The following is a 15,343-nucleotide window of genomic DNA, read 5'->3' on the forward strand; positions in this document are numbered from 1 at the left end:
ATACCAAAAGGGGAAAAAAGTAGTTATTAGGGCCCTAATCCCTGGTTCTGAGGCATGTTCCACATTTTCCTCAGAAAACCAAACCCACAAGTATAACTAACTCAGTTACTCTCGAATAAATGCTGTCCTTTCACATTTTGCAAGTTTATGGGTATTGTATGCCAATTGAGCATTCCATGGCTCCTTTTAGATTTCTGACTTCTTTCTTACTGAATTACTAGAAGTCTCTAACAGGACACAACTACCTTCTTCTACTGATGCTCTATGGGTTTTTTTAAGCCATAAACATATATGCATAGGTGTCATATGCAAATAACAGATATTCATTGCCCCTTTTTGAATATATTGATCAATTCAACTTTGGAATATGCAATTAGTGATTTCCCACAAATAATGCTATCATAAGTATGCACATGATTCAAAAAACCTTTCATAAATGATGCCGGTTCCTCATGTGTGTGTAAAAATGAACAGAGCTGTAAATAAGGCCAACTTTTCCAGAGCATCGACAGCACCCATAACTCCTTCAGAAGGCAGGCAGAAACAACCGATCCTGGCACCTAGTAACCAGGAATAAGTTAAGAGAGTAAGCTGCCAAATGCTTTCTCCACATTTTTTCTCCACGTTTCTCTAGTATTGGTCATACTTTGGGAAGGTGACCTCCTTCTCGGTTACGTCCTTCCCTGGTGGTGACCTCTTTAGTAGAAGGGTTTTCCACACCCTTCCACTGAATTAATCTGAAAGAGCTGACATGAAGGCAGCTTTTGTACTTGCCTCAGCTACATTTTCTCTCATTCTAGGAACCAGGATAACTAGATAAGGCTCTGAGAGTAAGCCTGATAAAAAACGCACCACAAAGCACATTATCTTGTTACCTGAGCTTGTTGGAACAGCCCTCTCCAACACCAATAGTTTTCTATTTCCCTTGAAAATAAAAATAAATTTCCCTTTTGACTCTTCCATCATTTTTTCACACCTCATTTTCTCAAGCCAATTCAATACCCATCCACACACCCCGTCTCTAGGCTTTTTGGATGATATCAGAACGTGTATGTGTATGTAAGATTGTGACCTTACAGGATCAGTGGCTAGCTTCAAGGAAATCACAAACCCCTTGAACACATAGTTCCAAGGAGCTAAAAGAAATTATCTGGAGGGAATATGTTTGTTGTTATAAACCACTACCTCATTTTGCAACCTCTTTCCAAAATGAAAATCCCCTGATTGAATTATTTTGGAATGAATTATAATAACGTTTGACTTGATACTCAGATTGCCTGAATGTACATTGCTCTGCTTGAAAGTCCTGGGGGTCAGGGGAGGGAAGAAACATGTATTAAAGAGGAGCCAAGCAATTTTCAGGTCTGAATTCTCACACATATAAAAGGATGATTGCCTCCCCTATCAGATGACACTGCATCTAAATAGGAAAACTGATGGGTGTGACTGTTTCACTCACATTTCTGACTCCTATCTCAAAAGACCAGCTATTGTGGAGGCACTCTTTTGCTCAGAGACCTGAGCTATCTCGCACAAACAGACTGGACAAGCTGCCCCAATGCCAGGCCTTGAGGTAAAGTTTCCAGAATCATAAGCCTTCAGCTCCTTAAACACCAGCCCAACACCCCACCTTCAAACGTGTACAAGTTAGAGATGATGCCAAATGCTAGTAGACAAACTGCCACAGAGAGGCACTGTGGAAAGAGCACTGGATCTGGAGTGTGAGGACCTTGGGTCTGAATCCATCTCCTTCACCTTCTACCTGTGTGACCTTGGGAAAGACATCCTACCTCTCTAGACATGATTCTCCTCATTTGTAAAATGAGAGGGATTTATGACCTTTAAAGTCCCTTCCCACCCTAGATCTAGGATTCCTACCACCCTGTATTACGGAATAGGGAAATATTATGTTGAACAGAATGTTATTAAACCTAATTTTACGTGGCTAGAAAATTGTCTAACCCAGAAAAAAACTACTGAAGAGGTCAGGCAGACCTCAGTAATGCTTCAGGGAAGTAGTAGGATTGTAAGGAATACTTAGATCCCACCCACTGATTTTTTTGGGTCTATTCAGGTCATGTTCTGGGTCCACCCAAAGCTTGTGTTTGGGTTCCCCAAATTAGATCGACTTACCTGCTGATTTGCATTCACACTGCCCTTCTCATGGAGACTACCTACTACCTACATGAGGCCAATCAGGTAAGCGTCCTTACACTTTTGTCTGAACTCTACATAATGTAAAAAAGACTCGGGGAGGGAGACAGCCCTTCTTTCCAACTGTCTCCCTACCAAATGACTTAATAAATTTCTTTCTAAAATTATTTTAGATTTTGAGGTTCATTCTCATGACTAACAATAGGTTATTCTCTCACCTTCTTCCTGATATGTTCCCACAACGTATTACAGAGAGCAGAGTAACCAGAAAAGTGGGTCTTGGGCTTATTTTCCTCCCATGGGAGAGGCAGGAAAAACACTAGATTTGGGGTCAGGATGTTTGAGTTCAAATCTTAGTTCAACCATTTATTACCTATATGAACTTATCACTTGGCCTTTCTGGGTCTCAGTTTTCCTGTACTGAAAAATTAACTAGATTATCTCTAAGGTTCCCTTCCAGTTCCAGATTCCATGATCTAATTCTCTTTCCCACATTGCTCTCTTGTACATCTAAAAAAAGAAAAAAAGTTCAAAGTGGCTCACAGAATCTTAGAGATCTAGTCAAATTTCACCATTTCACAGATGAGGAAACCAAGGCCCAGAAAGGTGAAGTGAGTTGTCCATTGTCATATAGATAGTTAGTAGCAGAGTGAGTCAGTCAACAAGGATTTATTAGGGGCTTACTAGGTGGCAAGCATTGTGCTAAGATCTGGGGGCACAAAAATAATTCCTGTTCTCAAGGGGTTTATATTCTAATGAAGGAAAGAGCATGTAGAGAAATAAGTACTTTCAAAGAATATACAAAGTAAGTGGAAGATAATTTTAAAGGAGAAGACTCTAGCAGGTGAAAGGACCAGCAAAGACCTCCTTCAGAAAGGGATATTTGACCTGAGTCTTGAAGGAAGTTGGGAATTTTAAAGATGTAGAGGTGAGGAAGGAAAGAATTCCAGGCCTGGGTGGTAGCACATACAATGGCATGTGGGGTGGGAGGAGGGTGGAGGATGGAGTGTCACATGGGAGGGACATCACGCGCGCCATTGCAGCTGGACTATAGAGTATAGGGGAGAAAAGTGTAAGACTGGGAAGGCATGGTAACCCTGCATCAGAATCTGACCCTGAATCAAGGTAACTATAGAGATTCAGACTCTTCCTCAGGACTCAATTAGCCTCTGAGGTCATGAATTATGTGCATGCTTATGCCATTTTTCAGAATTCTGGGAGCAAGATGCTGGAAGGAGAAAGCCGTGATCCAGAGGTTAAAGGTCAAGAATGAATGACCAAGAATGAATTAAACCTAGTTGTCCAATTTAGGTGATATGTCCCCTGCTACTCTGAAAACAAATCCTTCCTCTCATGGCTCTGAGCTGAGGAAAAGACAGCTATTATTAACTGCAACACCACTCTGGACTTATTGCTTCATTTCTCTTTTCTTTTTTTTTTTGCTTCATTTCTCAATGAGCAGGAGTTAGCACAGGAAAGTTCTGCTTCTTCTGGCAGCAGGGTACAGCCTAATTCCCCTTCCCTCCCTGCAATTTCTCTGCCACTGTTTATTCTAGTGCTATATAAAATACAGTAGTGGCTGCTAATCTTGGTATGTGGTTTACTGGTGGGGAATTATTGACTCTGGAGAAAACAGACCCAGCCACCTTCCAATGTAAGATGGGAAAACAGGGTGGCAGCTGAGCTTTTTTTTTTTTAAACCTTGTGGGAGATTATCAATTCCAGTATCCCACCTGTGACAGATTTCTAAGCAAGGCCAAGGTGATAAGCAAGAAAATTAAAAGCAAAGATTTTAACCCAAGCCATCATTCTCTTAGACCATACAAACACACACACACACACACACACACACACACACACGCATATATATATATGTATATATACGTGTGTGTGTATATACATATACATTTATGAGGCACCTAGATAGAGCATTGGGCTTGGAATCAGGAAGACTCATCTTCATGCCTCAGACTCTTACTAGCTGTGTGACCCTAGGCAAGTCATTTAATCCTGTTTGCTTCAGTTTCCTCATATGTAAAATGGGCTGGAAAAGGAAATGGCAAACTACTCCAGTATCTTTGTTACAAAAACCCCAAAATGGGGTCACAAAGAGTTGAACACAACTGAAAAATGACTGAATAACAATAATATATGTTTATGTGTATATATTAAATATTCTGTACATGTATTTTAAATAAATATTATGTAATATGTATATGATAAAATTATATTTTTAAGCCTCAGAGTCAAGGATGGAATGAGGATAAAGAGGACTGTACCTCACTAGGCTCTCTTGGGTTCCTTTATTTTATTTTTTATAATTAATTTATTTTTAGTTTTCAACATTCATTTATATAAGATTTTGAGTTTTAAATTTTTTCCCCCCTCCTACTTATTCCCCCCCATCCAAGATGGTGTACAATCTGATATAGGCTCTACGTATACATTCATGTTACACATATTTTCCCATTAGTCATGATGTAAAGAACAATTAGAACTAATGGGAGGAACCACAGGAATGAAGCAATAAAACAAAACAACAAAGGAAAAGGAGAGCAAATAGTATGCTTCCATCTGCGTTGAGACTTGATAATTTTTCCTCTGGTTATGGATAGCAATTTCAATCATGAATCTTTTGGAGTTGTCTTAGATTCTTGCATTCGGTGAAGAGCCAAGTCTATCAAAGTTGGTCATCGCACAATGTGGCTGTTACTGTGTACAATGTTCTCCTGGTTCTGCTCATTTCACTCAGCATCAGTTCATGCAAGTCTTTCCAGGTTTTTTTGAAGTCTACCTGCTCATCATTTCTTATAGCACAACAGTATTTCATAATATTCATATACCACTACTTGTTCAGCCATTCCCAATTGCTGGGCATCCCCTCAATTTCCAGTTCTTTGCCACCACAAAAAAAGCAGCTATGAATATTTTTGTACATGTGAGTTTTTTTTTTCCTGTTATTATGGTCTCTTTGGGATACAGACCTAGAAGTACTATTGCTGAGTCAAAAGGTATGTACAATTTTATAGCCCTTCGGGCATAGTTCCAAATGGCTCTCCAAAATAGTTGGATCTGTTCATAAGTCCACCAATAATGCATTAATGTTCCAATTTTCCTACGTCTTCTCCAACATTTATCATTACGCTGTTTTGTCATGTTAGCTAATCTGATAGGTGTGATGTGGTACCTCAGAGTTGTTTTGATTTGCATTTATCTAATCAATAGTGACTTAGAACATTTTTTTCATATGACTATAGATAGTTTTAGTTTCTTCCTCTGAAAACTACCTGTTCTTATCCTTTGACCATTTATCAATTGGGGAATGACTTGTATTTTTATAAATTTGACTTAGTTCTCTGTATATTTTAGAAATGAGGCCTTTATCAGACATACTGGTTGTAAAAATTCTTTCCCATTTTTCTGCTTCCCTCCTAATCTTGGATGCATTGGCTTTATTTGTGCAAAAACTGTTCAATATAATGTAATCAAAATTATCCATCTTGCATTTCATAATGTTTTCTATTTCTTGTTTGATCAAAAATTCTTCCCTTTTCCATAGCTCTGAAAGGTAAACTATTCCTTGCTCTTCTAGTTTGCTTATAGTATCAGTCTTTATATTTAAATCTTATATCCATTTTGACTTTATCTTGGTATAAGGTGTAAGATGTTGGTCTATGCCCAGTTTCTGCCATACATTTTTCCAGTTCTCCCAGCAGCTTTTGCTAAATAGTGATTTCTTATCCTAGAAGCTGGGGTCTTTGGATTTATCAAAGAGTAGATTAGTATAGTCATTGACTGTTGTGTCTTGCTTACCTAATCCATTCCACTGATCCACCACTCTATTTCTCAGTCAGTAGACAAGTAGTTTTAACAATTGCTGCTTTATAATATAATTTAAGATCAGGTACAGTTGTCCATCTTCCCTTGCATGACTTTCCCTTAGTTCCTTTGACATTCTGAACTTTTTGTTCTTCCAGATGAATTTTGTTATTGTTTTTTCTAGCTCTATAAATTTTTTTTTGTAATTTGGTATGGCACTGAATAATTTAGGTAGAATTGTTATTTTTATTATATTAGCTCAGCCTACCCATGAGCAACTGATATTTTTTTCCAATTATTTAGATCTAACTTTATTTGTGTGAAAAGTGTTTTGTAATTGTGTTCATATAGTTCCTGATTTTGTTTTGGCAGGTAGACTCCCAAATATTTCATAATGTCTACAATAATTTTAAATCAAATTTCTCTTTCTATCTCTTGCTGCTAGGCTTTGTAAGTACTGTATAGAAATGCCAATGATTTGTCTGGGTTTATTTTATATCTTGCAACTTTGCTAAAGTTGTTTATTATTTCAAGTAGTTTTTTACTTGATTCTTTAAGATTCCTAAGTATACCATTATATCATCTGCAAAGAGTGATAGTTTTGTTTCTTCTTTGCCTATTCTAATTCCTTCAACTTCCTTTTCTTCTCTAGTTGCTACAGCTAACATTTCTAGCACAATATTGAATAACAGTGGTGATAATGGACATCCTTGTTTCACCTCCAATCTTACTAGAAATACTTCTAGCTTATCCTCATTTGCATATAATGCTTGCTGATGGTTTTTGATAGATGCTATCTGTCATTTTAAGGAACACTCCTTTTATTCTTATGCTCTCTAGTGTTTTTAATAGGAATGAGTGTTGTATTTTGTCAAATGCTTTTTCTGCATCTATCGAGATAATCATATGATTTCTGTCAGTTTTGTTGTTGATATGGTCAATTATGCTGATAGTTTTCTTAATATTGAACCAGCCCTGCATTCCTACCTGGTCATAGTGTATTATCCTAGAGATAAGTTGTTGTAATTGCTTTGCTGATACTTTATTTAAAATTTTTGCATCTATATTCATTAGGGATATTGCTCTATAATTTTCTCTCTCTGTTTTAGCTCTTCCTGGTTTAGTATCAGCACCGTATTTGTATCATAAAAAGAATTTGCTAGGACTCCTTCTTCACCTATTTTCCCAAATAGTTTATATAGGATTGGAATTAGTTGTTCTTTAAATGTTTGATAGCATTCACTTGCAAATCCGTCTGGCCCTTGAGTTTATCTTAGGGATGTTAGGGACTTTAAGTGACTCACCCCTGACTATCCAATTAGTAGGTTTCAAGGCAGGGTTCAAACATAGGTTTTCTGATTCTGAGTCTGGCACTCTATGAAAATGTCCCATAGTCCCTCAATCAATTGCTCTAGGGCTCAGGGTCTTCATCTTTCAAATGAAGGACTCAGATCAGGTGATGCCTAAGATATTTTCCAGTTATAAATGTATGAACAAAAGAGCAGACTGAACATCTGTGTAGCATCCTGGTGTAATCACATCTGGAATTCACACTAACAAGCTCATTGCATCTTTAGGATAACCCCTAAGATGGTAGAAAGAGCTTTAGTCTTAGAACTAGGAGGTTTTTACCTAATTTGTAACTGCCACTGACTTCATTTTTTAAAATTTCGTCATAAACCCCTGTTTCCTCAATTATTAAATGGGAATATGTGTGTCTTAGACTAGGTTCATAGATGGCTCATAACTTATTTCTGAAATCATTTGTCCAGATAAAAGCCAATTTTCTCACCAACAAAGGTGAAAAACATCCAAACTATAGTCTTTTAAAATGTCATTTCCTTCTTAAGAGGTAGAATGCTCAAGGAGCAAAATAGGATAGGATATGAACATAACCTCGTGGTGGATGAAGAAAAGTGATAACATGTGGGATTAATGGCAGTTTGTCCAAGATACCCTCCAGCCTTGAAATCCTATGATCTAAGACCTACGCGTGATAAATCCAAGGAAGTCATCTTGAGGTTTGTATTCCTAATCCTTAGCACAGTGTCGAGCACATAGAAATTGCTTAATAAATGTTTGCTCCTTGACTGATTTTTAAAACCAACAAGGTATCCAAAAGATAAATGGAGAGTTTTAGTTAGATAGAAGGAATTAACAATGACCTGTTGATTGAATCAATTAGAAAAGGTAAAAACTTAGAAGCACTAATGGGAAATTGTCGCAGTTATACAGACTCATTAATTAAAAATCAGTACAGAAGAAAACTAAGGATGCTTTTTAGTAATACAATTTTGTTTGGATTGGTCAAAGGCAGGATTAAAAAAAACAAACAAAAATGTGAGAGTTGAAAATAACCTTAGAGATAGTTTGGTCTATACCACTCTCTTTGCAGATTAAAAAAAAAAAAAAACTAAGCCTCAAAGAGGAGACCTAACTTGCCCAAGGTCACACAGGTAGTGAGTGGCAGAGCTGGGGCTGAAATCCACCTCTGACTCTATGTTGAGAGGTCTTTCCATTATTCTGAACTGCCATTCATGGCCAAAGTTCTCTTGCTCTCTGTTCTATCTTTATCTATTACATTATTTTAGCGTTTGAATTGTTGCCAATTGCTGTTGTAAGAATTGTCACCTTGATGAGGAGGTGAAGAGGTGGGTGAGCTGTTTGTTGTGGATCAAGAAAATGAAAACTGATCATTGAGTGGACAGCAGTTCTACAAGAAGATGCCTCTGCTGTCAAATTCTGAGCCGCACATCACTGAGATTTAATAAAAAACTTGGGTGAGAATGATACTTGCCAAGCATTGTGATCATTCTGGAGATGGGAATTTAAAGATGTTTTTGTAAAGTCTTTCTGGTTTTGCCTTGACTTTTTTTTTTTTTAAATTTTAGAAAAATGGTTTCGGATGGAAATCCAACCCAAGGTGACTGTTACGAAAGCAGTGGTGAGCCAGAGTCCTCCCATTCACCCCAAGGGTTGATTACCCTTCCTCTCTGTCCTAATGAGGCTGCTTCTTTTCCCACATCTTCAAAGCCAGGAAGCCCAGAGAGACCTGATCCTGAAGAGCCATACTACTAACTACTAACCATAGTACCCTGACTAAAGGGTCTCAAAAGTACTTCACTGGGTGAAAGTTTTCTCTACAAAAAGTCTGTGCCCAACATTTCTTTCTTGTCCATTCCCAACAGCTACTGGGTTTTCTTCACAATGTTGCACTGCTACCCATTCTCTTCTACTGTCACATTTCAAACTGGATCTCCCAGACACATTTCAAATTCAATATGTTCAAAACTCAATTTTAAAGTTATGAGCAACTAGGTGATATGGCAGATAAAGTACTGGACTCACCATCACAAGACCTGGGTTAGAATCCCACCTCTGACACTTAATAGCTATCTGATCCTACATGAGTCACTTAAATTTTCTGGGTCTCAATTTCCTTACTTGAAAAATGAGGTGGGAGAGGGCAGCAAGGTGGTGCAGTGGATAGTTCACTGACCCTGAAGTCAAGAGGACCTAAGTTCAAATCTGGCCTCAGACCAAACACTTGACACTTACTAGTTGTGTGACCCTGGGCAAGTCACTTAACCCCAATTGACTAAAAATATTAAAAAAAAATAAAAAAAGAAGGCATTATGATCATACCCCAACAGGTGAAGCATTCCTTATCAAATAAATTACCAATTCCTGCTGTAATACTAAAAGTCCTTTACAATCTCGCTCCAGTCTACCTTGTCTAGCCTCATTATTCCCTTACACTTCCCTTTTATATGTCCTCTGTTCTCGCCAAATTAGGCTGTTGTTCTTATTCCCAATCCTAGTCTGTCTCTATGACTTTTTTCACCCTTTCTCTCATGCCTGGAGTGGAGTCTTTATCTCATCCCACAATTCCTTCTCTCCATGCCCAACTCTCAGTCTCTCAAATATCAGTGCTCTTTGCCAGAGCCAATGCTTCCTTCCTTAAATCCCTGTTACTCGTGTAAGTGTCCTTTCCCTCCCTCCCCCTTAGATTATAAGCTCCTTGAGAGCAGGACCTTTGTCATATCTATCCCTATATCCTCTGAACCTAGACTAGCTTCTTGCATATAGCAGGAACTTACTATAGTAAATGATCATTCAGTTTAATTTCTCCTACTCTTTGCTTTGCCTTCTTGCTGGTTAGGCACCCTACACACCTTGACAGCTCCTTTTCCATATCACAAACTCATCTAGAGCTGAGGTTCAATTTCACTTTATGTGTTTTCCATGTTAATTTAATTCATGATTATAATTTAGTTAGGTGCTTGAAAAAGAATGGACTATTTACAACACCAGATGATTCGCCAACTCCCAAACTTGCCCCATGCTTTTCTACTTAACTGCCTTTGCTCACAACCGGGACTTGGAAAAATCTGCTTGCCTATATCCACTTGTGGAAATCCTATTTGGGGTTCAAGGTTGAGCTCAAATGCCACTTCCTCCATAAAGGTTTCACTTATTTTCCTAGTTAGAAGTGATCTTTCTCTGCTTAAATCCTATAGTACTTATCTGTACCTCTTTTATGTATTTACCATATTCTGCCTTAAATTATTGTGATTGGTAGACTAGACTACAAACTCCTTGAGAGCTGGGACCATATTTTAAATCAGAGGATCTTAACCTGGGGAGGTATGTAAACTTATTATTTTTATTGTTTATTATTATTTATCAATTATTTATTTTAATATTTATTATTAATACTCATAAATGCATTTCAATACAATCAGTTTCTTTTGTTACCCTGTACACATTATGCATTTGGAAACATTTTGATAAGAAGTCCATAGGTTTCTACCAGAATTCCAAAGGGATTAATGACCTAAAAAAAGGTCAAGAAGCTCTGCCTTAAATATTTGTATATCCCTCAGTGACTAGAACAGTAAGTCTTGCATACTAGAGGTGCTTAGTAAGTATACATTGAGCAAACAAGTGAATTAAGTTAATATGGAAAGCACCTACAAGTTTTTTCATGAACAGAATACAAAATTGGCTTATGAAGGAACCAGCTTCCAGAGGGGATTCAGGCTTCAGAGGAGGCTTCTGACTCACTGTTCAGGAAAAGCACCCAAGTCCTACACCTTCAAAATAGTGCTTGATCAACAAAGGAACCCAGTGCTGGGTTCATCTAATTTCAATTCTAAGGTTGGGATTTTTTCACTGTCCTCAAGGCCCTACTCCACACACGTCTCGTTCACTCTCAGTATATGATCTGTGTGGGTTTTTTTTTAAATTGTACTGATGAAATTGAATGTATTTGATAGGAATGCTCTGAGTTTTTCTCCCAGGCCACCCCCTAGCACCGAGGAGTCCCAACGTACTCTTCTCCCATAGTCTTTTTCCCTTCTCCTTTCCTGGTTGGACACTGATCCTCCCCTGCTGATCTCTAGCCCTATGGGAAAGGATCCCAATCTCCTAACCACTCAGACCCCCATACTCATCCCTTTCCTTTCCAATGGTAGCTGGCTGGGCTCCTCCAGGCTCCCTTACTCTGTTGAGCAGACATGGTTGCTTACACTGCTTGAAAGAGTAGGGAGTCACTAACTGTCTTTGTTTGATAAGATGGAGGACCATCAGGTTTTACCATCTCTACTGGTACTCTGCCCTCCAGATCACCACCATACATTGCCATCTGAGTTACTGATGCACCTTTAGGACATCTAGGCCTTTCCATCCCCATCTCCTATGTGCTATCAACCCCAATTAGAATTTAAGCACCTTGAGAACAAGAACTTTCTTACTTTTCTATTCATATCCCCAGCAATGTGCTCTGAGCATAGTAAGCACCCAGGAAATGCTTTTTCATTCATTCATTCATTCATTCATTCATTCATTCATACATGCATTCATTTATTTGTTCATTCATTCATACATGCATTCAAAGAATCGTAGAGTTGACCTCAAAAGTCAGTCCAACTTAAACCTGAATGTGAACTGCTCCAACAACATCTCCAACAAACAACCATACAGTATCTCTCTGAAGACCTCAAATAATGGGGAATGTCCCCACCTAAGTTTTCTCTTCTCTAGGCTAAGTATTTTCAACTTTTTAAAAAACAAACTCAAATGACACAGATCCCAGGCTTCTCACCATCTTTTCTGACCTTCTCCAGAAACCCCCAGTTTGTCAATGACCTTCATAAAATACAGTGCCTAAAAGTGCATGAAACACTGCAGATATAGTCTTACTGGGCAGAGGAGAGGGTGACTATCAACTCCCTCACTATGGGCTCAATGCCTTTTTTGTTTGGATTGCTTTATTTTGTTTGTTTGCTTGTTTGTTTGTTTTGGGGGGCAATCCTGTGTGTGGCACACAACAGGTGCTTAACAAATGTTTGTTGAATGATTAATTTCATTGGCATAGGGAATATCCTGAAGAAGAAATTTCATCTCTCAGTCCAGATTGGCATCTGCTCTGCAACTTATAGTCTTAATTGTCTAGGACACTGAGAGGTTAAGTGATTAGCCCAGGGTCAGACAGCAGGTAGATGTCTGAAACAGGACTTGAATGGGGGGTCTTTCTAACTATAAGGCCTACTCTATATTCATTATATGAAAAAGAATGTGTCAAACTCAAAAAGAAATGGATCCCTTTAGGCCACAGATTGACTTAGAAAACCACAAAATAACATTATTTATGTTTTATTGTATTTGTATTTATTTTATTAAATATTTTCCAATTATATTTTAATCTGGTTCAGCCACACTTGGGAGGCTCCATGTATGTGGCTTTCAGGGTACTTGTTTGACACCTCTGCACTAGAATATGCTGCCTTCATTAATGCAACATCAGGGGAGTGTTTTTTTTTAAAAAAAATGATATTGACATTGAAATCCAGCTAACCTCTCAGATATTTTTCTCATGAGCTATTGTCTAGTTATCCATCAGAACACCAAACTTTACATTTAACCCCATTAAATTTCTCCCATTATCCCCATTACATCTTGTGAAAATTTGGTTCACTGTTCTTTTGGAGGCAGTTGGTAGGATAGAGCACTGGGCCTGGAGTCAGGAAGACCTGAGTTCAAACATAGACTCAGACACTTAGTGGCTGTGTGACTCTGGGCAGGTCATTTAACCTCTACCACAACATGTTCTTTGAACCTATGGAGAGGCAATGAATCATTGTGAAGAAGCCCTGCATTTGGAGGCATAAGACCTGAGTTTGGATCCTGGTTCTGTCACTTAACTGTGACCTAAAGCAAATCATTTAATATCCTCGATCTTTGGTTTCTTCATCTATAAAATGGAAGGGCTTCATTGGATGTCCCCTAAGGTCCTTTACAGCTTGAGATCTGTGTTCCTCTGATATTATAACTATAAATCATAATATAAAATTGTAATATACAATTATATGGTATAATATGTAATTATAATATATAATTATGCTATGAGTATGATATAAAATTATTTAATAATATATCACTACTTTTAGTTCTGTGTTGTTAGCTTTTTGTTTATTTTTCCTTTCCAGTTGCGGTCTGAACACTTTCCTGCTACATCATATGCCTGTCTTACTATGCATGTTCCACCTAGATTGGTCTGTTCCATCCCATTATACTTCCCCAATCATTCCCCCTCCCATCTGCCCAAAGTAAGAGGTAATGAAAAACATGCTCTTACCTCTTCTTCTTCTAGTAGAATGAGCCGCACCACTACAATATGAATGGCATTGCCAATGCTTGGATTATGGAATAATCCAGTGACCTACGATCCAGAGGAAAGAATTTAATTGTAGCTCAAGTTCAACAAATAACTTTAGAAAGGAAAATATGCAAACCAATTCTGATGATGTTCACCTTGGAGCCTTTTTCACACTGTCAGAGAACTGGATGATAAGGTGTGTTATGAGAAAGAGTGAGATACAAGAATGGCATATTCTACTCTGTGGACAAATTATGTAACTAAAGTCTAACCTTTACTTGGTGGAGGGCAGGCTCAGGAACAGCTGCCTTTTTTTTGTTCTAGACCCTCTTCCTTAACACAATTTATTCCCCCTTTCACTGTTAGCCACTTGAAAGGTTGACCCCTGGCTGATCTAATGTTCTATTTTATTCTAACATACTGGCTTTGTGAGAGACATGCCTGCCATCCATACCTGCCAGCCTCCCAGAGGATATGAATGCAGGTCTTGAGATAAGTTTTTACTCCTTTGTTAACTGGTGTATTTGTAAATAAGCAGTGTTATTCTCAACAAAACTTTTGGCTGCAAATTGGAGTTCCTTGGGAACCAAATGGCAAAAAAAGTTTGGGTCTCTTATGTCTTTTCTATATTCTATCATCTGCATGACTTTGCATAGGATCTTGAGCATAGTAGACTTTTTTTTTTAACAGCAGACTCTTAAAAAGATCATAGATTTAGAACTGGAAGGGACATTTTGGTCATAACTTTGTGAACAAGAAAACCAAGATTCAAGCCAGAAGCAGGGTGGGTCAGATTGGGGACTGACTTAGAAACCAGAAAATGGAAGGGTGAGAGGTTTAGGGGCTGGGAGAGTGGGACAGATGCGAGCAGCAAGCAGGAGGTTCAGCCAAGAAGTCAGTCAGCATTGTGGAGGTACAGCAGCAGGTCATAGGGTCAAAGTATCATAGATTTGGAACTGAAAATGACCTTAGAGATCATCCAAGGCCAACATTCCTCAATTTAAAAATGAATGAAAAATATTGAAACCTACAGAGGATAAGGAACTGTTCAGGGTAACAATAAGTAAGGATTGTAGCCCAGATCCTTTGACTCCAAATTGAATATTCTTTCTACTGACCTTACTACCTTCCACCCACTGTACCACAAGTAGAGGAACTAGAAGGCAGACGGTCTAGGAGCATATAGCAGAAACTCAGCCATATGAACAAAGGTTCAGAGAGAGGGCTCCAGTCCCCAGGATGAATGAAGGGAGAAAGGTAGGATTTTAGATCCAAAGGACGTAAAGTTTCAAGCAAGGCACTAAGGAAGGGCCTCAGAGACAAGATAGCAATCAAAAGTAGGGCCCCAGTCATTTTGAACAAAGCAAGAATAACCTGGGTCCTAGAAATAAATCTCAACATCAGAACAGGATTAGAAAAAAGGCCAGTGATGTTGAGCTGATGGCGTGTGGGATTGATTCAACAGTCTGGCATGGGCCTAATCCTGAAGGTGGGATTTACATTGGCCCTAGCTGTGAGGACAAGATGGCATTAGGGGCTGTGAACTGGTAGGTTGATTCCAGTTGTATCCCAATTTCCTGCAGCAAACCAGTGAGTGTATAGCTAACTATTTTGTATGATAGGAAGAGCAGAAAGGATATGGCTAAGAAGGGGAGGAGGTGGGGCAGGAAGACCAACAAATGTAGAGACCAGTCTGCAGAAAGGATGTGA

The 15,343-nt window shown here is 38.4% G+C and overlaps 1 protein-coding gene across 1 annotated transcript in view; it reads right to left on the minus strand.

Moving 5' to 3' along the window:
- Window positions 1-15,343, minus strand: part of ADAMTS12 (ADAM metallopeptidase with thrombospondin type 1 motif 12) — a 525,685-nt gene that overhangs the window by 231,872 nt on the left and 278,470 nt on the right. Inside the window, exon 5 of the mRNA XM_027868744.1 lies at window positions 13,613-13,696. Within this exon, the coding sequence (XP_027724545.1) occupies window positions 13,613-13,696 (84 nt within the window). The remainder of the gene's footprint in view (window positions 1-13,612; window positions 13,697-15,343) is intronic.

This window comes from Vombatus ursinus, unplaced genomic scaffold (assembly GCF_900497805.2).
Source record: "Vombatus ursinus unplaced genomic scaffold, bare-nosed wombat genome assembly UNPS02014791.1, whole genome shotgun sequence".
Lineage (NCBI taxonomy): Eukaryota > Metazoa > Chordata > Mammalia > Diprotodontia > Vombatidae > Vombatus > Vombatus ursinus.